Consider the following 22,339-nt stretch of genomic DNA (forward strand, 5'->3'; position numbering starts at 1 on the left):
CCTCTCAACACACTTGTACACACCCCAAAATTTTGATACAATCAATTTTTAATTTTCATTCAATACACTGTATCAACCCATGGTTTATTTAGAAGAGTGTTTTAGTTTCCAAGTGTTCAGAGATTTTTCTGTTTTCTTTCTTTCCATTTTTTATTGATGAATAATTGTTGATTTACACTTTGATTCCACTGTGATCAGAGAACACACTACCGTTTCAATTATTTTAAATGTTCTGAGATTTTTCAGTGGCCCTGTATTAAGCCCACCTTTTCCTTCTGATGTTTTGGTGCCTGTGGCCTCCCTAACTCTGGGGAGATGGCCCCTCCCAGGGCTGGGGAATTCCTAGAGACAGCAGACAACTCTTCTGTGATGTGCACTTTTCATGAGCCACTGACCAACCCCAAACCCTCTCCCACTCCTGCAACCTCCTCCCTCAGGCTGTCACTTGCCCGGCCAGTGCCCCCCTGCCCTCACACCCACCCCCCCTGCCCTCATCACCCCAGGCCAGGCCCCAGCTGAGCCACCAGAACACTTCACATTGACCCACCCTCAGCCAGGCTGTCACCTGCCCTCCCCAGGACCACAGGCCAGGGCCTGCCTGGACTTCTATCCAGCATTTACAGCTATTGCTTTTTTTTTGGAGTAAAGTACATTTATTTTTTATCTGATTTCCAGGATTTAAGTTTTACTTGGCTAGAAGAATTGGAAAAGTACATCAAGCACCTTCCTGGAAGTGAAAATTCCCTTTTGAAACAGCAGCCAACCCGAGGTCACTGAAGCCCGGGCAGCAACTTGTTCCTGCGCCTCTTTATGCTGCTCATTACCCTCCCCTTCTGTTTTCCTGCGAGTTTTTTTTCCTCAGAATCTGGGTCATTTGTCTCCCAGAGTTTCTCACAGGCTGGACTTTGTGGCTTGCATATTCATGGTGGTGTACATGGTCTTCCATCCTCGTGTTTTCTACAATATAAACCAAGAGTCGATGTGACACTGGGATTATTCCAGAGTCTCTCTTACTGGTGTCTCGGTGCTCCCGTATGGAGCATTCCTGAGGGCCATTTATGCCACCCCACCCCTCCATCAGCCCCCCAGCCCCCACCCCCCTCCACTCCTCATCCTTCCCTCAGCCCCCTCCACCCCCACCCCTCACCCTCCACCCCCCACCCCTCACCCCCCTCCACCCCCCACCTCCCGGGCATCATGCCAGCTCCCTCCTCCCATCTGTCCTCCTCCTTCCCAGGACACCCCCACCACAGGGTCACTGTGGGCTTTGTGCTCCAGGGTCCTTGCTTCTCCACTAGGGTGGGGGCACTGTGCAGGGCAGAGCCAACCCTGCTCCCTGTACCCCCAAGACACAGTCCTTCACACCACAAGCACTGGCACTGGGCACCGAGCACTGAGCATGAGCACCAGGCACCAAGCAATAAGCACAAGCACCGAGTACCAAGCACGAGCACTAGCACTGAGCACGAGCACCGGTGGGGGTGTGTGTGCAATCCGCTGGGGTCTTGCTCACAACCCTCTCTCCCCAGCTTGGGGGCCAGGGCTGTGGGAAGCTTATCCCCCACCCTCCCAAGGGGGACTAAGGTCTCAGAGAAGACCTCCCAGCCGAGGCTGCCTCAGCACCCAGGACACCTATCTGCAGACAGCCTCAGCACCCAGGACACCTATCTGCAGACACGGCTGCCCAAGGCCTTTTCAGGTCACTGTCAGAGGGGACATAGGAGAAGTGACAGAATGCCTTGGAGCCATTCAGATGTAAGAGCACAACAGGAAACTCTCCACCGTGAGGAACTAAAGTTAAAGGTGAAACCAAAGCCAAGAGTCTTTGTAAAGATGACATTGCAGACCTCATAGACTCCATCATTAATCAACCTCAGAAATGTGAAGCTTCTTGTTAACCTAAATCATTTCTGGGTGTGATTTATTAGACAGACACGAAAATAATTTATTTCTAGCTTTTCTGCTATCATACCTGGATTTGGGGTTAAGGTGGTTTAAAATGTAGTTAGCACTCAGCTGTAAGTGAGGTTTCTTTGTATGCGGTTACCCTTACTCACCTCATTAGCTAAGAGATTAGTTTCTACCCAAAACATGAATACAACCCGAGACAGTGTTGACATTCAGAAAGAGGAAGACCTAAGTCAAGAAGGGAATTGGTTTTCTCTGGATGAACTTCAGCCCCGAAAGGACCTGGAACGGCCTTGATTCTGTTCTGGAGGCCAGGGGCAGGGGCGCCCAGCAGTCGTCAGGAGCCAACATCTGTGTTCAGTGCTCACACCACAGAGATGATCCTGGCCACCTGCCAGGCTCCTCCTCACCAGACGCTGGGGTCTGGGGCTTTATCCCATTGCGCCTTTGCCTTGGACGCCATGGTTCCGATCCAAACAGGAGGCAGACACTGTGCAGGCAGAGTGGACATCGTAGGGTCAGGATCCGAGTTTCTCTGAAGCACGTCTGTCAAGACAATGCCAAGTTCAGTCACAAAACCATGAGGACAAACTAACGTGGATCACAGACCACGGTTCCCACCTCTACTGGGACAGCCTCTCCGGCCCCACAGCCCGGGAATCTGCATGTTTAACAAGCTCTTGAGCTGGTTTTTACATGGCCAGCCTGGTTCCACCTTCCCACAGAGCAGTCAGATCTCAGTGTCATTCATAGCACCTGTCCCAGGGTCACTCCAGGGTCAAGTTCAGCCAGCCCAGGGTGGGGGGGTCCTACATTCCCACCTCCCCTGCATGGGGAGCCTCATGCTAGACTCACAGACACGTGGAATTTCAGGCAGGAACAATTTCAAAAACAATTGTATCCCATACCTCTGAGACCCTGGCACGCAGGATGATAAAACCTGCACCTACCCGAGGGCCTGACTCTTCCCTTTGCAGCCCCATGGACAGAAGATGAGTCTGTCCTCCCAGCGGCTTAAGCAGCCAGTCCCACTTGTGGGGAGTGTCTTGGCTGTCCTGTCTCTGCCCTGGGAGGGCGTCCGGTGTGGTCACTCAGCACATACCCTGCGGGCGGCCGGGCCCTCACTCTCTGCATAGATGAAACCGCACTAAAGCTGCTGAGAAGCGCTCTTGGGGACCTGCCGTCCTTCTTCATTCCTCGGAACCAGACCTCAGCCGCCCTTTCCTGCCAGCTCCTTTGCTTTGTTCTCTGACTGCTATCTGCTTTCTCCTCCCTTTCAAAGGGTTCTCCTTATCTTCCCCGACATAGGCAGGAGGTCAGGAGCCAAGTCCATCATGCGGTGACAGCCCGTTGTCCTAGTTTGCCCTGGGTCAGGGGGCTGCAGCTCTGGCAGGTCCAGAGCCGGGGCCTGGTGGCAGGTGAGCCTGGGCCCGCGGTTTCAACCACAGTGGATGTCTGGACCACATCTTCCCTCGAGGATGGAGGCAGATGTCTCCCACAGCTGTCTCTTCCCCAACACTTATTCCCTCCTTTATCAAATCGAATCCCTTTAAACCCAGGAGGACTCTAATTTCTCTAGCTTCTCCTGCAAGCCGGGTGCTAGGCTGGACTAGAAATACCCTCTTGGAGTTGTGTGATGAGGTAAATCTAAAGCACTGAGCACAGTTCAGGAAATCCAGCCACGTGTCAGTGGCTCACCCGTTCGCACTGGATATACCCAGGGAGTCCTTCCTTTGTGTCTGTGCGTTCTGTATGTCAGTCACACAACCTAGTTAGTCATTCAGATCCATTACCTCTGCAACAGTCTATCTTTTCCTTTGGTAAACTGTAGGCAGGGACTATGTTGTTCCAAAGCCTAGCAACCTAATAACCTCGTGTGCAATGTCATGGAGCCTGTGAGGAAAGATGGATGTTTCCCACCAGATGATGCTCAGATCCTCCAGGCTGACCCACAGCATCTCCACCTACCACCCACTGAACAGATGGAGCATCACTAAGGAGAGGGGGTCCAAGCGCCACCACCACGGATCAAAGGCCACAAAGAAACAACGAAAGGCTGTATATTTATCTCTCCTATTTCCCACAGCACAGTAGTCCAACCCACACTTTTGACATTAAATACGTGATCCACTGAAACAGCTGACCCATGACTCCTGAGTATGCTGGATACCAGAGCATTATACGTGGCTCCTTTTTTAGACAAATAATTTTATTAAGTTTGTAAAAGATTCAATCAAATGGTGCTGCTGCTTCTCCTCCACCCCTGGAACCTACGTCCTCAGACCAAAGAAGAGCCCTGGAGAAACAAGTCTAATGGAGGCGGTCCGCTGCCAGCCTGAGAAGGGTCTGCAGCACCTGGGAGCCAAGCTTGGAGGAGGCCCAGGAGAGCAGGCGGCCAAGCTCGGGGCCGGGGTTCTCTCCTGCTGTGACACCGCTTCCCCTGAGGCCACAGGGACTATCTTGTCACCCTGGGAATGACAAATCTACAGCAGCAGGTACATTTTACCCTGGAGCCAGCACCCACATGAAGATGAAAACACTCATGAAACAAACACTGCCTGAAACATGACTTAACTCTTATTAAGAGCACCATGTTCTGATTTTTCCTATTCTATTTCATTCCATTGTGAATGAAAGAAAGACATTTGTTTCCCAGTCTGTTGAGGAGCTGTTCACAGTAATGCTAGGACTTAAAGATAGTCTTTGGCCCTGGATCCTCCCGGTGTCCCCTGGTCGAGTCCTCCTAGTGCCATCTACTGGGTACTCTGGGTGTTACAAGTGCCTTTTTCCCAGCACTGGGGCTGCTAAGTCACCTCAGTCGTGTCCGACTCTGTGCGACCCTAGAGACAGCAGCCCACCAGGCTCCGCGGTCCCTGGGATTCTCCAGGCAAGAACACTGGAGTGGGTTTGCCATTACCTTCTCCAATGCATGAAAGTGATTTTGCAAAAATGAGATGAAATCAAAGAACTCAATACACCACTATGTACTTCTTCCCCCAAAGTAGAAAGGTTCTGAAACAGTTCAAGGAGAGGTTTAGGTGGGTGGCTAATGGACAAACCCAGCTCTCAATTCTAATATCAAAGACTCCATGTCCATTTCCCAAAGAGGGCTTTCAACCAGAGAACAGATAGCCGCCTGGTGCAAGACTGACCTGGAACAGTGGACTCCAGATAGTATCAGATTTAAACCAGAACAGTCCACACGAGCATTGCACAAAAATCTGCCAGGGTCCAGCAAACTCAGTTCACACCAGGACTCATTGCTCTGCTGCCCTTTATCAAACCTATGTCTCTCTCTTTTTTTTTTACTAAAGCAATCCATATAAAGTGTTAGTTGCTCAATTTTATCCAACTCTTTGAGACCCCATGGACTGTAGCCCAGCAGGCTCCTCTGTCCATGGAATTTCCCAGGCAAGAATACTGCAGTGGGTTGCCATGCCCTTCTCTAGGAGTTCTTCCTGACCCAGGGATCGAACTAGGTGGCCTGCACTGAGCCACCAGGGTGCTGTGTGTGTGCTGTGTGCTAAGTCACTTCAGTCGTGTTTGACTCTTTGGGACCCTATGGACCACAGCCGCCAGGCTCCTCTGGTCATGGGATTTCCCAGACAAGAATAGTTGCCATCCCCTCCTCCAGGGGATCTTCCTGACCCAGGGATCGAACCTGCATCTCTTGGGTCTCCTGCATTGGTAGATGGGTTCTTTACTACTAGCACCACCAGGAAAGCCAGTGTATTTACTAGATCCTAACTTATTCTAAGTTAGGGACCTCTTCAAGATGATATATAACACAATATTGTCCTAACACAACTAAAATGTACAACTCTCTTTTGTTCCTTTATGAGTTGTGCAGAGTTTCCATTTGACCAGCTCACCAGAGCTTACAGAATTTAATTTTTATATTTAATAGAAGTCAGTTCTCCCTACCAGTTTGCCTGGGGAGTTACAGCTTTGTATTCACTTCCTCTGTTCAAGCTGGTTTTAGAAAAGGCAGAGGAACCAGAGATCAAATTGCGAACATCTGCTGGATCATGGAAAAACAAGAGAGTTCCAGAAAAACATCTATTTCTGCTTTATTGACTATGCCAAAACCTTTGACTGTGTGGATCACAATAAACTGTGGAAAATTCTGAAAGAGATGGGAATACCAGACCACCTGACCTGCCTCTTGAGAAATCTGTATGCAGGTCAGGAAGCAACAGTTAGAACTGGACATGGAACAACAGACTGGTTCCAAATAGGAAAAGGAGTACGTCAAGGCTGTATATTGTCACCCTGTTTATTTAACTTTTATGCATCATGAGAAACGCTGGACTGGAAGAAACACAAGCTGGAATCAAGATTGCGGGGAGAAATGTCAATAACTCAGATATGCAGATGCCACCACCCTTATGGCAGAAAGTGAAGAGGAACTCAAAAGCCTCTTGATGAAAGTGAAAGTGGAGGGTGAAAAAGTTGGCTTAAAGCTCAACATTCAGAAAATGAAGATCATGGCATCCGGTCCCATCACTTCATGGGAAATAGATGGGGAGACAATGGAAACAGTGTCAGACTTCATTTTTCTGGGCTCCAAAATCACTGCAGATGGTGACTGCAGCCATGAAATTAAAAGACGCTTACTCCTTGGAAGGAAAGTTATGACCAACCTAGATAGCATATTCAAAAGCAGAGACACTACTTTGCCAACAAAGGTTCGTCTAGTCAAGGCTATGGTTTTTCCTGTGGTCATGTATGGATGTGAGAGTTGGACTGTGAGGAAGGCTGAGTGCCGAAGAATTGATGCTTTTGAACTGTGGTGTTGGAGAAGACTCTTGAGAGTCCCTTGGACTGCAAGGAGATCCAACCAGTCCATTCTGAAGGAGATCAGCCCTGGGATTTCTTTGGAGGGAATGATGCTGAAGCTGAAACTCCAGTACTTTGGCCACCTCATGCGAAGAGTTGACTCATTGGAAAAGACTCTGATGCTGGGAGGGGGCAAGAGGAGAAGGGGACGACAGAGGATGAGATGGCTGGATGGCATCACTGACTCGATGGACGTGAGTCTGGGTGAACTCCGGGAGTTGGTGATGGACAGGGAGGCCTGGCATGCTGCGATTCATGGGATTGCAAAGAGTCGGACACAACTGAGCGACTGATCTGATCTGATCTGATCTGATTCACTTCTGACCAACACAAGCTCTTGATACAAATACATCTGGAAACATCTTTGTATTTTCTCCACAGTTTGCAAACAAGAACTACACAATGCATTTGCCAGTAGGAGCATGTACCCATCCAGTAAGGCCAAGGAAATCAACTTGTTTACCACTTCCTTGCCACCAACACATCCAACAATTCAAACTTCCCCCAAATAGTTTATGTATGAACATAAGAATAGAGTGAGGGGAATTCCCTCCTGGTCCAGTGGTTGGGACTCTGCGTTCTCACTGCCAAGGGCCTGGGTTTGATCCCTGGTCAGGGAATTAAGATCACACAAGCCATGTGGTGGGGGGCACCCCTCGCCCCCAAAAATAGTATGAGGAAAACGGAAAGGCCTTTAACAGTTTCAGTCACAACTCAGAAGTTGGAATTTTATGACTTTAATTTGAAAGTGAAGAAAACAATTAAATAGTCATATCTGAAGTCTTTTTCTGTTCTACTTACTTGGAATGGAACAGTTTGTCTTTTTCCCCAAAATTATTTGACATTAACAATTTTCAGGGTGTACAAGTGAGGGTGTGGGTTGCTAAATATGGTGCAGGGATAAATCTCAGTGTGATGCTGTTCTCCTGGGATAATTTTCCACAAGACTGTGAAAGGATCACACCAGGGCCATTCCTGCTTTAAAATGATATTATCATATGTAAGTCATTATTAACTAATTACACAGAGACTCCAGGGCTTCTTAATATCTGCCCATCTGAGGGTTGAATTTTCCCTTTTTGTCAATTATTAATATGATTAATATTTCAACAGCAAAGTCAAGAAAGTGCATGCAGACCAGTAGCTAATGGCTTATAACCAATAGCTCAGAGACATCCAGTGACCCCCAAGCTGCCAAGAGTTAAGGCAGGGCGCCCACCTCTCACAAGTCCCTTCTTGTCTGGAGCATTTCTGATATCACCTACATAGGATTTGTGAGTCAGAAATTTCACTGACACGTTCTTTACATGCATTCAGAGCATCCTCCCCAAGGGAAGTTCCGGGGGCTGCCCCATCAGGCAGCTGGCAGGCAATCATTCATTACAATATGTTAAGAAATACGTATTTGTCTCACACTGATTTCTTGCTCAATAGCAACTTTTTTGGTTTACTGATAAAAACAACTGTCAAATTAAAATATCAAATAGCTTTTTACATTAGCATTTCCCTTTACAGCCCGACAATTGCACAAAGGTTCAGCTCAATTGTGAACACCTGGGATTTGACTGCTTGCTACAAAGCATGCTTCATCAACGCAGCGCTGACACTGTGAAGTGACAGGTGCGCACCAGTTAGTCATTAATAGTTACTCAGTAAGGAAGGGCCTCGGAGAAGGCAATGGCACCCCACTCCAGTACTCTTGCCTGGAAAATCCCATGGACGGAGGAGCCTGGTAGGCTGCAGTCCATGGGGTTGCTGAGGGTTAGACACGACTGAGCGACTTCACTTTCACTTTTCACTTTCATGCATTGGAGAAGGAAGTGGCAACCCACTCCAGTGTTCTTGCCTGGAGAATCCTAGGGACAGGGCAGCCTGGTGGGCTGCCGTCTATGGGGTCGCAGAGTCAGACACGACTGAAGTGACTTAGCAAGGAAGGGCCTGGCCATCCCTGGAAAGGGCCAGTCCTCCATATCAGCTTCATTTGAGCCCTACCCCGGAGACACCAAGCTCTTCCATCAGACTCCAAACCTATCCTCTATTGTGTTCGGCGCCCAGTAGACAAGGCCAGAGAGGTGTGCCCATCAGGCTGGGGAGGCCGGAGCTGAGGTCAGGGTGGGGGTAGGCAGCCTTCTCCGGGGGCTGTTATATTCAAAATGAAGACCTGAACCCAGGGTCACAGGATGAAGGCTTATTTTCAATGTTTACGTATAACACAGTAATGCTTTTAACCAAAAATAATGCAGCAACATGAGTGTACTGTTCACAACATAATTACAGGATTTATAAAGAAAAATGATTAACCCCTGGTGTGATCTGCTAAGTGCATACCCATCTAAGATCATGTGATGGTGACTCCACGTGTCCAGACCTGAGACCCTGTTCAATCACTTCCTCTTCCCCTTCTCTGCTCTGGAGGACACAGAAATACCTCCAGGGGATTTCCTGCTCCACTGGAATCCAAGTCTGGTTGGGAAGAAAGCACCCACACAGAAAATAACAAAAGTCACAACAAACAGAAGGAAATCAAGTGCTGAGTTGTAATTAAGAGTTAAGAGCTGTAGGCATTCTAACTATAAAACCCAAAACGCAGAGTGGCTAGATATACAATTAGCCAACAACCCGGCAGTCATTATGCAAATCAGGAGAATAAGTCAGGGAAAACAGGAAAGAGAAGCTGAACAGCAACCTGCAATCTTGCTATAGACACAAAAAGCCAGGAGAAATTTGTCAGTGGGAGAAAGCGAATCAACTTTCAATCTGCAAGCCATCTTTATCAGCTGGCTTTCTACAAAGATGCCAGATCCTTCCTTCACTCCAATGTGAGACCCCCCATAGAGCGCTGCCCCTGACCACCTGAAGGGTGGCCCCAGGCTGCGGGTGGGCAGCGAGCTCTCCCCCAGCCACCCGCCTTTGCCGTCATTTCCAACCTGCCGATTCAGCACATCTTTCAGATGGGCCTTCCTGGACTTCCTCTGTTTGTGAACACTCCCTGCCGAACTAAGACCTTGGGCAGCAAGGTCGGGTAGTGACCGCGGGACAAAGTCAGGTTCTCCAGGCAAGAAAGGTCCAAGCTGGCCCGTGACGATGGGGTACAAATTTTACAAGGAAAAGTCAATATCTTTACGCCAGTGTTGGCACTCATGGGAAACTCATTTGTAAGGCCAGATCTGCCCTGTCAGGGTGAATCATCTCTGCTCAACTTAAAGACGACTCAAGTAAAGCGGAGGTGGGAGAGAGTACGCCCGCACCTCGCGGCGGCCCTCTTTGAGGGAATCCTGGAGCCAGATCCTGGCCCCCACTCCCACCCCTCATGCTTGACACAGGTTCCCAGACCCGGCCCAGTCTTGCGATTTTAATTCTCCATCCGCTGTCTGTGGACCTCAGAATACCCAACCACAGGGGAACAATGAACCCTGTAATCCGAGACCAGGCTTCCGGGAGAGGAGCTGGCTCCCCAGGATCGTCTCCAGAAACCCCAGTCGAGCTCCCCTTCCCGGCGAGTGTGCAGGGCAGGGGTCTGGGGACTTCATTCGTGGCGGCCCCCCGACCCCGAGTTGGGTAACGTCCTCGCGATTTCTCGGCCGTGGGAGGCGGAGTACACCGGCAGGGCCCCGAGCACCCTCGCTGGGGCGCAGGCCTGGGTGCGCCCGCAGGGTCTCCCCACCACCGCCAGCCCCGGCCCTCGGCGCATAGTTGAGGGATGGAGTCACACAGGAAACTCAAGGAGACGTTTGCCTGTGAGTCTGCCTGTGAGGTTTGGGGGAGCAACAAGCAGGCACTCGGCCAAGCGCAGCGCTGCCCCTCCTCGCCCACCGCGAACCCACATTCCCAGGAGGGAAGCGGCCCGGGCACCCGCGCGCCCGCAGAGCCTCGGAAGTAACGGCCCTCCGCGCCTGAACACTCTCTTCAACTATTTTGCAGTAATTAATTAATTAAATCCGAGCTTTGACCACCACAGCACTCTAGGACCCGTCCAGGCAGAAACCACAGTAACAGCAACGGCACCAAACCTTTCACTTCACACACACACACCCCCCAACCCTGCGCCCGAGACGCTGGGAACCCCAGCCTCACCGCGCTCGGGCCGGGGGAAGCGCCGCGGACCCCCGGCGGCGCGCCCCGCCCCTCGGCGCCTGGGGGCGGCCGGACGCCGAGGAGCCGCCCCCTCCGAACTTTCTCAACACCTCTCGGGAGGAGGCGGGGTGCGGGGCGCGGTTAAAAGGCGCCGCCGGTCCAACAGGTGTCGAAGGCCTGAGCGCCCCGCGCGCCGCGCTCTCCGGACTCAGACACCCCCGCGACCCCCGCGATCCCCGCAACTCCCTCGCAGCCGCCGCGCGTTCCGCCCGTGCGCCCCGCTCCCACCGGTAAGGCCGGCGACCACTCTCGGCTGCCCAGAAAGGCAGGGGGCTGTGGGACCCCTTGGGGAGAGGGACCTCAGAGAGGGAGCCTGGGACCACCAGGGACTGTGGAGCCCCTCGGAGAGGGACCCCGGGACCGCCAGGGGCTCTGGAACCCCGCGGGGAGGGACCCGGGTCCCCAGGCTGCACCCGGCGCGCACCGAGGCCCCGCGCCCGGGCCAGTGGCCACAGCGGCTCTGGGCTCCGGGCGGGAGGCGATCGCGAACCTGTGGCCGGAGCTCCTCGGGCCGAGTCTGGTGCGCAGCGCGCGGTCGAGCGGGAGCAGGGCCGGGAGCGGACAGGTGCGCGGACTCGCCCGGGGTGTTCGCGGCTCCTCCGGCAAGGCTGGCGCGGCCGCCGGGCTCTTCACCCGGAGCCTCCGGTCGCCGGAGGTTTCGCTCAGAAAGAAAACGCGGTCTCGGGCTTGAAGCGGAAGCTCAACCTGCAGGAAGCTGACCTTCCGCGGCCGAGCGGGAGCCCAGCGGCCGGCATGGCCTCTTTCCCTCGCCGAGCTCGAGTTCCTAGCTGGGCTTCCAAGCGCAGTCGTGGGGGCGGCTTTCGGGGCGCCGGTTACACACGGGGAGCCGTGCTTCGGGGCTCCCCCGCCTGCCGGGGCCCAGGCCTCACCGTCCTCCCGCATCCTGAGAGCTGACCCCGCGCCCCCCCGTCTCTAGATGCGGTGACAGCCGCGTCCCCATCCCCTCTTTGAGTCGGGGGCGGAGTCTGTGGAGACAAGGGCCACCACCCAAAAAAGTGAGGGTTGAGGAATTAACGGGTGAAGGACTCCTGGTGACCTTTATACAACCTGCGCCTCACCCAGCAGCAACCCCCCCACCCCCCGACAAGGTCGCCCCTCCGCCCACCGAGCAGGTGGTGTGGACAGGTCAGGAAGGGCAGGGGTCAGTGCCAGGATGAATGTTGAGAATGCTTTTGTCCGGCCTGGTCACCAAGCCAGCCCTCCTCTCCTGTCACCCTGTCCCATGGGGTCAAACTTTAATTAGCTCCTCTGCCTCAGGGATCTTTGGACAGGAAGCTGCCGCCCAACCAAGAGCTTTTACAAAAGGACAAGGATGGAGGGTTTACTTTCCACTTTGTTTTCTGAACATCAGCCACTGGTTGACTGGTTAAAGGAATGCGGGTCCTGAGCTGGCATCCACCCACCCCGAATCTTTAGCCAGATGCACTGATACAAGTCACACGGGCTAATTCAGAGAGTGTCCTGTTGGCCCTTAGTAAATGAGGCCGAGAAGTGGAGGGTCTGATTTCACAGGGATGGTGGTCACGCTGCCGGCCAGGACGGGCCAGCTTAGAGGAACTCAAGGCCTCCAGGCCATCTGTGTTCAGGGTCAGGGCTGAGCCTTTTCCAGGTGACATTTCCCTCTTTCAAGCCAAGCTGCCCAAGTGTCTCAGTGCTCATAGCTCTCCTGTCCTGACTTTCTCGTGTCTGGGCTGCCTCCTCTGAAGGAGTGGCCATGGATGGTTCAGCCAGGCCTGGGTGCCCCAAGCAGTGCCCCATAGGCGGCTGGGTGATCAGACTGCACACCCCCCCTACCCTGGCTACTCGGGAAGTCCAGCGGGAAACAGGACCCGACTTGCTCAGAATAAGGAGAACACTAAGCTTTTAAGCAAGAAGAAGCACTGAGAACCAGTTCGGAAGGTGTAGACACAGATTACTCATCAGATTGTGTGGAGGGCGGAGCCTTGTTATAAGAGGCTTGATTGAGACAGACGGGTGTGACTGCACGTAAATGAAGACAGTTCATACCCTGCGATGAGAAGGCCACCAGCTCCTGGAGGCGAATGCCCGGGCTCCCCAGGTCCTCTCCAGTGAGCAGCATGTCACCTCCCAGCGTCCACATTGACCCTCAATACCGTGAGGGTGCCTGCAACGGCCAGTCCCTGGGGACTCACTGAGTTAAGCTTTTATTTATTTTCTTACGATGCACCTCTTTAGAAGCACGTCTAAATTAAAACCATAGCCACAATAAAAATGCACCATCTGAACAGTTTTCAAACCTGAGTACTGACTGACTGGTCAGTCCCAGCAGGACAACGAGAACCCCAGCCCTCACACAGAGCGCACACAGAAACCCAGGCACACACTGGCTCTTCCCTGAGGAAGGACCGTTTCTAACTGGCTCCCTTTTGTACAGGGAAAGGAAGTGAAACCCATTGGGAAATGTTAAACATGAATTTTACCCTTGGGGACAGTCATTTCGCCACTGCATCCCATGTCCAGAAAACTGAAATAACTTAAGGAAGGAGGTGCTGTGTGGAGACATGGCCTCTTGGCCTTGAAGGCGAGGTTGGCCCCAGCAGGCACGAGCCCAGAGTACCATCCAGAGCTGGAGGCCAGCAAACACTTGGGAGTGCTGAATGCTGCTGGAGGGTCAGGGAGACCCAAACGGGGTGTCTGCTGAGGGTTTGGTCAGCACACCCAGGGCCCTGGGTCAGTGGGCACATTTGCTGGGGTGCTCCCTCCCCACCCCACGAGTTCATTGTGCTGAAGGCTGGGTGCGTTACTGGGGTGAGTACACCCCTCTTTACTAGAGAACAGAGAACGCGTCCACGGTCGACTGCCTGCTGCACTGCAAACCCCATGGCAAGCCTGGTTGCTCTTGTTTCCCCTTGTTGAGGGAGGCTGTGTAAGAACTGGCCCTTTGAGATGGCTGGTGCTCATGGGCCAGCCTCTCTGAGCCTCCCCAAGCTGGTCCCACATGCTTACCCCGTGTTGCGCTGTGTCGCTCTCTTTTCCAGCACAAGCCGCCCAAACGAGACGATGGACTGGGGCGGACTGCACACGATCCTGGGGGGTGTGAACAAGCACTCCACCAGCATCGGCAAGATCTGGCTGACCGTCCTCTTCATCTTCCGAATCATGATCTTGGTGGTGGCCGCCAAGGAGGTGTGGGGGGACGAGCAGGCCGACTTCGTGTGCAACACCCTGCAGCCTGGGTGCAAGAACGTGTGCTACGACCACTACTTCCCCATCTCGCACATCCGGCTCTGGGCGCTGCAGCTCATCTTTGTGTCCACACCTGCCCTGCTGGTGGCCATGCACGTGGCCTACTACAGGCACGAGAAGAAGCGCAAGTTCATCAGGGGAGAGATAAAGACCGAGTTCAAGGACATTGAAGAGATCAAGAAGCAAAAGGTCCGGATCGAGGGTTCTCTGTGGTGGACCTACACGGGCAGCATCTTCTTCCGCGTCATCTTCGAGGCTGCCTTCATGTATGTCTTCTACGTGATGTATGATGGCTTCGCCATGCAGCGCCTGGTGAAGTGCAATGCCTGGCCCTGCCCCAACACGGTGGACTGCTTCGTGTCCAGGCCCACAGAGAAGACCGTCTTCACAGTCTTCATGATCGCAGTGTCTGGAATTTGCATCCTGCTCAATGTCACTGAGCTGTGTTACTTGCTGATTCGATTTTGTTCCGGAAAGTCCAAAAAACCAGTGTAACTATAGTGGTCGTCGTGTTTAGATAGAAGAGGAGTGCGATCTGTGCTCGGCCGTGGGGCACAGTCAGCCGGTGGTACCCCCCACCCCACCCCGGGTACAGCTCGGCTTCAGGGCCACCTTTGACCCCCTCCCCAGTAGATCGCACATGCAACCCCAGATGCCCCTAGAGGCTGTGCCCCCTACCCCACCCCTGAAAGTGTCACATTGAAGGCAGACTCAGAGCCTCTGCCACTTTTCTCTAAAACCAGTCCTCGTGGGGCAAAGCTGGCCCTGGTGGCCATGCCTACTTAGGCAAAGGACATGGCATTTGTCTCCGTTTCTTTGAGGAAAGGAGAGAAACGCCAGGGCCTGAAGAGCACAGGGTCTGGTTGATCCACTTAGGGCTCTCTTTGCCATTTCCCCTGCATTAAAGGTTAACACAGAGAATCTTGGTTCTTTTATTTGCTTTGACGTTTCAGTCCTCAACAGTGGACGCGCTCCCTAATGCTTCAAACTCTGTTACACGTTTTTTAAGTGAAAATTTAAAATATGACGTGTTCTTTTGATCTGCAAGGAACCATTCATTATAGGTTCCTCTTATTTTCAAAGGCTCAGATTATGATATGTAAACGGGGTATAATTAGATGCTCTTGTTGAATTTAACTATGGCCTTTCAGGTGTGAGTGGTTTACACTGCCCCCAAGAGGCTGTCCATTGTGTGACATGTGGTGTATGCTACAGGAACGCATTTCAGCTTCCCTCAATGAAACAGACTAGGGCTTCTAATAGTTGGCGATGGCTTCTAATAGCAAACAGCCTCGTTTCAAAAGCTTAGATGTGATTTTGCATGAGGAATGAAGACTTTATATACCATGAGTTACTACCAATGGTGGGGTGGTTCAAGACACCCTGAGCTTCCTTACCATGGTGCCTTTTCCACTCCCACGGGTAGAATGCTGACTTACAGAGATTGCTTGGGACTATTTTATTGCCACAGTATGATTTAATGGTGCAGAAGAAAATGGAAAACTGCGGGGGAAGGGGCAGTAACTGTTTCTAAAAAAGAGGTGTAAAAACTAGACTCTAAATTCTGACAATTAAAAATGAGTTTCATCTACTTCAAAGGTTTGTTCACTTCCCTTTTCAGCATCCAGGCTTTTAAAGTGAAAATAGATTTAATAGACATTTTTTTAAAAGTAGAAACTAGGGTTTAGATAACTATTTAGCAGTTCTATAGGACAGACAGAATCCTAATATTTTCATGATGCTTGACATGGTTTCAAAAAAATGGTACTCAGTATACTTCAATGAGAGTAAATACTTTACTGTTGCCAAGAATAGTTTATAAAAACATTTTGTAATAATACATAATAGTTTAAATTACATACTTGTAATTAAAATAATTTTGTAACATCTCATATATCATTTAAATATTAAAATATAATTGATTCATATAATGGTTATTTAAAATCTATTACAGAATGTGTGCTAAGTAGCTTCAATCACGTCCAACTCTTTGCAACCCCATGGACTGTAGCCCTCCAAGATCCTCTGTCCATGGGATTCTCTAGGCAAGAATAGTGGAGGGTTGCCACTCCTCCAGGGATCTTTCCAACCCAGGGATGTGCTGCTTGAATCTCATGTCTCCTGTATTGGCCAGCAGGTTCTTTACCACTAGCACCACCTGGGAAGCCCTTTGAATAGAATAGAATAGTAGCTTCTAATTTCATCTATAGCTGGTTTTGTAAAAGTATATGAAAAATTTCATAACACTAAATGGGTAAGTTACCACTGTGTCTGTCTGAGACTCTGGGATCCTTCTGCCCGAGTTACGGAAAAGCCTGTGTCACCAGAAAGATAGTTGGGGAAGGAGACAAAAGGGTTATTCCTGCCCTATGCTCACCACTAGTGGGTTCCTGAGAAATACGCACAGTGTGGGTGTGGACAGGCTTTGCTGCTTGGAGGATGCTAAGCTGGGGTCATGTGACCAGGCTGGCTCCTAGAAGAATCATTTAAAGATGTTAAAATGTTATTTACAGTCAAGGCTGGCTGAGCCATGAGAAAAATTCCATCAGATGTCTTTTCTATGGGGTTTTCTATGGGGTTTCATGTCCATTTGTGTGCAACCAAATTGGTCTTATCACCTGCCTTCTGTTCCGGGAGCACCTTCCAGTCCGTGTGTGTGGCCTGCTGCCCAGCGCACTCCTGGGATGCCAGAAACACCCAAGGTGGTCAGAGATCTCATCCAGGGACCTGAAAGCGCTTTACACATTGGTAATTACAAGTGTGTTTATGAGGAACCATACGCTCCTTTGTTGCTGTTTAGCCTCTGAGTCATGTCCAACTCTTTGTGACCCCCTGGAATGTAGCCTGCCAGGCTCCTCTGTCCGTGAGGTTCTCCAGGCAAAAATACTGGAGCGGGTGGCCATTTCCTTCTCCTGGGGATCTTCCCGACCCAGGGATTGAACCCACATCTCCTGCCCGTTAGCAGGCAGATTCTTTACCACTGAGCCACCTGGGAAGCCCATATTTGTAGATGGGTTTAGAAGGACAGAAAGCAGTCACTTTTCCTCCAGATGATAGAGAAGGGGTAAGAAATGGTCCCTGGCCACCTTCCAGGCTGCCCTCCACACAGCCTGTTACAGGAACATGTGACTTTTTAAATAGATGCACTCACAAGCTATGAAGATTATGACTCTTGGGTATTAAAAGACTGGGTCAAAATAATTACAGACGACTACTGACCGCTTTTAAGAGTTTATAGACAGGTTTGGCCTCATGCCTGAAAATTAGAGCTTGAACTCTAAAAACGATCATCCTAATATATATCTCAAGCCACTCATTTCTAATTTGTTGTAGGTGAAAAAAAGCTCTACTTTTGTGTTATTTGTGGAGAGTCCACCCAAGTTCCCTGTGTCAGGTTGGCCACAGCAAGCCCGTAAGAGGCAGTGGGAACAGCCCAGCTGCTAAGGCTTTCTTGTTCAGGGTTTATTAGGACACCTCAACCCTTCCATGCATGGGCAGCTGTGGGCAGGTAAATCTGGGTTGAATCAGGAAGACGAAGGTGGGAATCTGGGGGTGGCCAGGGCCTGAGCGGTCCCTCACGCTGTCCCTGACCTCAGGGAAGAGCCTGAGGAGAGGTAGGGTGCTGAGGGGTCTGTCGTGGGTACAGGGAGCTCACTCACTTGTCAGACTTGGTTCCTCATCTTAAAGCGCCAGCTGAACAGTATCTGAGGGTCACAGAAACCCAATAAGATAATTTACATCAAAGTGTCCACGCAGCAAAGCGCTAAGTGATTACACTTGTCTCTGTTTTCCATCAGGTGGATCCCAGGCTGGGGGGTGGATGGATGGGGTTCTAGAAGGAATGACCCTCCCAAAGCTTGGGGAAAGCGTCCATTTACTCAAAGCCTGAAATAAGTACAATTTGGGGGGGCAGGGGGTGGAGTGGCTGAGACCACCAAGAAGGGGAGGAGAGGCTCTGTTACCCTGCACCTGGAGAAAGATCTCGAAAGAAAAAAGCTTTGATTCACATTGTTAGGGTCACTTCACACCTCCTTCCGAGTTACCAAGTGCTCCTGAGCTGGGGTGGCCACGCCTCCTCCGTGTGGGGGGCGCAGCTCAGGGCAGGGGCGGTGGGGGGCGTGCAATTCTGGAGCTGGGGAGTTACTTCCGGAAGCTGGCAGCCTTTTCACCCTGCACCGGCAGGGCTGAGGGGCCCGCTCTGGTGACACCGCCTTCCGTTCCTGCCTGTCGCTAATTATTTATCTACTCAGCCAAGATTTACAGAGCGCCCACTGAGCACCAGGAACTGTTGGGCAACAGGACTGGGAGCAAACAAAATACCAACAAATACCTGAAGATGAGTGCACTGGAGAGAAATAAGCGGGAAAGAAGTGGTGCCAGGGGCCAGGCGGTACAGCGTGCCCAAGGGGAGGCCTCTGGGCTGGGGTGACGCCTCCTCCAGGACACCTGCTTCCAGCATCTATCCTGCCCTCTGCTGGACCCAGAGGAGTCTGTCTGCCTCTCAGGAACCTCCCGTCACCAAGAACATGTCCAAGTTCAACCCTGACTTCATTCTCCAGCCACATGGGTCTGCGTTCCCGTTAGCAGACTCTGACTCGTTTATTCATCACGATGAAACAGCTCCTGTGTCCGGATCCACCAGGTCCAGGAAGAGAAGGAACAAGACAGGCCTCGCCCTGTCCTCTGCCGTGGAGCCCCGGTTAGTCCCCGCCCAGGTCCAGCAGCAGGGGCTCTTCCCAGTCCTCTGAGCACAGATAGCCCGGCCACAGATGGACGCGGCCTGTGGCTAAAGCAGTGGGATCTCGAGTTTGCTTTTTAACAGCCGCCCCATCTTTCCTCATGATCAATCAAAAAGGCCAGTGATGTGATGTATGAGATTGTGAAATTAATATAGAAGTACATTGGCTTTGAGATTAAATACGGAAGCAAGTCCAGGTGCAGGTCTCCTCTGCAGCCTTACTCAATGTCCGTATTAACCCATGGATGCAAACCTGCCCCAGAGGTCCTGCACTGCAGATATTCACACACAAACCCGCACAGACACACACGGCCATGTCGGTCTGCTTTTCTTAGGTCATTTTCTCTGTGATGGTGTCTCACTCAGTAATACGCCCCAGAACTCTCTCCAGGTCTGTGTGTAGCTCCTCCTTTTCCATCACCTCCACTAACTTTGTTCGTAGTGATGCTTCCTAAGGCCCACTTGACTTCACATTCCAGGATGTCTGGCTCTAGGTCAGTGATCACACCATTGTGATTATCTGGGTCGTGAAGATCTTTTTTGTACAGTTCTTCTGTGCATTCTTGCCACCTCTTCTTAATATCTTCTGCTTCTGTTAGGTCCATACCATTTCTGTCCTTTATCAAGCCCATCTTTGCATGAAATGTTCCCTTGGTGTCTCTAATTTTCTTGAAGAGATCTCTAGTCTTTCCCATTCTGTTGTTTTCCTCTATTTCTTTGTATTGATTGCTGAAGAAGGCTTTCTTATCTCTTCTTGCTATTCTTTGGAACTCTGCATTCACATGCTTATATCTTTCCTTTTCTCCTTTGCTTTTCGCTTCTCTTCTTTTCACAGCTATTTGTAAGGCCTCCCCAGACAGCCATTTTGCTTTTTTGCATTTCTTTTCCATGGGGATGGTCTTGATCCCTGTCTCCTGTACAATGTCACGAACCTCATTCCATAGTTCATCAGGCACTCTATCAGATCTAGTCCCTTAAATCTATTTCTCACTTCCACTGTATAATCATAAGGGATTTGATTTAGGTCATACCTGAATGGTCTAGTGGTTTTCCCTACTTTCTTCAATTTAAGTCTGAATTTGGCAATAAGGAGTTCATGATCTGAGCCACAGTCAGCTCCTGGTCTTGTTTTTGTTTACTATATAGAGCTTCTCCATCTTTGGCTGCAAAGAACATAATCAATATGATTTCAGTGTTGACCATCTGGTGATGTCCATGTGTAGAGTCTTCTCTTGTGTTGTTGGAAGAGGGTATTTGCTATGACCAGTGCATTTTCTTGGCAAAACTCTATTAGTTTTTGCCCTGCTTCATTCCGTATTCCAAGGCCAAATTTGCCTGTTACTCTAGGTGTTTCTTGACTTCCTACTTTTGCATTTCAGTCCCCTATAATGAAAAGGACATCTTTTTGGGGTGTTAGTTCTAAGAGGTCTTGTAGGTCTTCATAGAACCGTTCAACTTCAGCTTCTTCAGCGTTACTGATTGGGGCATAGACTTGGATGACTGTGATATTGAATGGTTTGCCTTGGAAACGAACAGAGATCATTCTGTCATTTTTAAGATTGCATCCAAGTACTGCATTTTGGACTCTTTTGTTGACCATGATGGCTACTCCATTTCTCCTGAGGGATTCCTGCCCGCAGTAGTAGATATAATGGTCATCTTAGTTAAATAGAAAGCACCACTACGAACAAAGCTAGTGGAGGTGATGGAATTCCAGTTCAGCTATTTCAAATCCTGAAAGATGATGCTGTAAAAGTGTTGCACTCAATATGCCAGCAAATTTGGAAAACTCAGCAGTGGCCACAGGATTGGAAAAGGTCAGTTTTCATTCCAATCCCTAAGAAAGGCAATGCCAAAGAATGCTCAAACTACCGCACAATTGCACTCATCTCACACGCTAGTAAAGTAATGCTCAAGATTCTCCAAGCCAGGCTTCAGCAATATGTGAACCGTGAACTTCCTGATGTTCAAGCTGGTTTTAGAAAAGGCAGAGGAACCAGAGATCAAATTGCCAACATCCGCTGGATCATGGAAAAAGCAAGAGAGTTCCAGAAAAACATCTATTTCTGCTTTATTGACTATGCCAAAACCTTTGACTGTGTGGATCACAATAAACTGTGGAAATTCTGAAAGAGATGGGAATACCAGACCACCTGACCTGCCTCTTGAGAAATTTGTATGCAGGTCAGGAAGCAACAGTTAGAACTGGACATGGAACAAGAGACTGGTTCCAAACAGGAAAAGGAGTACGTCAAGGCTGTATATTGTCACCCTGCTTATTTAACTTTTATGCAGAGTACATCATGAGAAACGCTGGACTGGAAGAAACACAAGCTGGAATCAAGATTGCGGGGGGAAATATCAATAACCCCAGATATGCAGATGACACCACCCTTAGGGCAGAAAGTGAAGAGGAACTCAAAAGCCTCTTGATGAAAGTGAAAGTGGAGGGTGAAAAAGTTGGCTTAAAGCTCAACATTCAGAAAACAAAGATCATGGCATCTGGTCCCATCACTTCATGGGAAATAGATGGGGAAACAGTGGAAATAGTGTCAGACTTTATTTTTCTGGGCTCCGCAATCACTGCAGATGGTGACTGCAGCCATGAAATTAAAAGACGCTTACTCCTTGGAAGAAAAGTTATGACCAACCTAGATAGCATATTCAAAAGCAGAGACATTACTTTGCCAACAAAGGTCCGTCTAGTTAAGGCTATGGTTTTCCAAGTGGTCATGTATGGATGTGAGGGTTGGACTGTGAAGAAGGCTGAGTGCCGAAGAATTGATGCTTTTGAACTGTGGTGTTGGAGAAGACTCTTGAGAGTCCCTTGGACTGCAAGGAGATCCAACCAGTCCATTCTAAAGGAGATCAGCCCTGGGTGTGCTTTGGAAGGAATGATGCTAAAGCTGAAACTCCAGTACTTTGGCCACCTCATGCGAAGAGTTGACTCATTGGAAAAGACTCTGATGCTGGGAGGGATTGGGGGCAGGAGGAGAAGAGAGGATGAGATGGCTGGATGGCATCACTGACTCGATGGACGTGAGTCTGGGTGACTCTGGGAGTTTGTGATGGACAGGGAGGCCTGGCGTGCTGCGATTCATGGGGTGGCAAAGAGTTGGACATGACTGAGTGACTGAACTGAACTGAATGTTCAGAGCGGCAATTGTGGCTTGTTAGTGCCTAGCTGTCACACTGTTACCAGTTTTTCACAAAGAGCAACCCCCTTTCCCTGCTCCCTGGCACCTCCATCTCCTTGAAAACTACACTTCCCTTTGTAGCAAGCACCATGTGGATTTTCAAGCCTAACTCAGGGCTTTGCGTTTTCCCAAGTGGATTCCAACCTGCTGACCTTGGCCTATGCCTCGGCTTCATTAGACCCTCCATGGAGAAGGCAATGGCACCCCACTACAGTACTCTTGCCTGGAAAATCCCATGGACGGAGGAGCCTGGTAGGCTGCAGTCCATGGGGTTGCTAAGAGTCGGGCACGACAG

The 22,339-nt window shown here is 50.4% G+C and overlaps 2 protein-coding genes across 2 annotated transcripts; one reads left to right on the forward strand and one right to left on the reverse strand.

The window, feature by feature from the left end:
• Positions 1 to 1,904: 1,904 nt before the first annotated feature.
• On the reverse strand, positions 1,905 to 11,968 carry LOC107132994 (translation initiation factor IF-2). Its single transcript, XM_015473839.3, has 2 exons — positions 11,372 to 11,968; positions 1,905 to 2,454 (listed from the first exon to the last, which is right to left on the reverse strand). The coding sequence occupies exons 1-2, from the start codon at positions 11,782 to 11,784 to the stop codon at positions 2,427 to 2,429; spliced, it is 441 nt and encodes a 146-aa protein (XP_015329325.1). The 5' UTR covers positions 11,785 to 11,968; the 3' UTR covers positions 1,905 to 2,426.
• GJB2 (gap junction protein beta 2) lies at positions 10,993 to 16,035 on the forward strand. The gene is given in 2 exon segments (NM_001083637.2): positions 10,993 to 11,111; positions 13,902 to 16,035. A coding segment is annotated over 1 exon segment (681 nt). The 5' UTR covers positions 10,993 to 11,111; positions 13,902 to 13,923; the 3' UTR covers positions 14,605 to 16,035.
• The last annotated feature ends 6,304 nt before the right edge of the window (positions 16,036 to 22,339 follow it).

Source organism: Bos taurus, chromosome 12, assembly GCF_002263795.3.
Source record: "Bos taurus isolate L1 Dominette 01449 registration number 42190680 breed Hereford chromosome 12, ARS-UCD2.0, whole genome shotgun sequence".
NCBI classification, from domain to species: domain Eukaryota; kingdom Metazoa; phylum Chordata; class Mammalia; order Artiodactyla; family Bovidae; genus Bos; species Bos taurus.

Bases quoted from the DNA above. Each gene is read 5' to 3' on its own strand.
- LOC107132994 (XM_015473839.3), bottom strand. From the start codon at position 11,784: ATGCGGGAGGACGGTGAGGCCTGGGCCCCGGCAGGCGGGGGAGCCCCG. The intron at 2,455-11,371 runs GTTCGCGATCGC...TTGTCTTGACAG, and splicing joins CCGAGGAGCTCCGGCCACAG to ACGTGCTTCAGAGAAACTCG.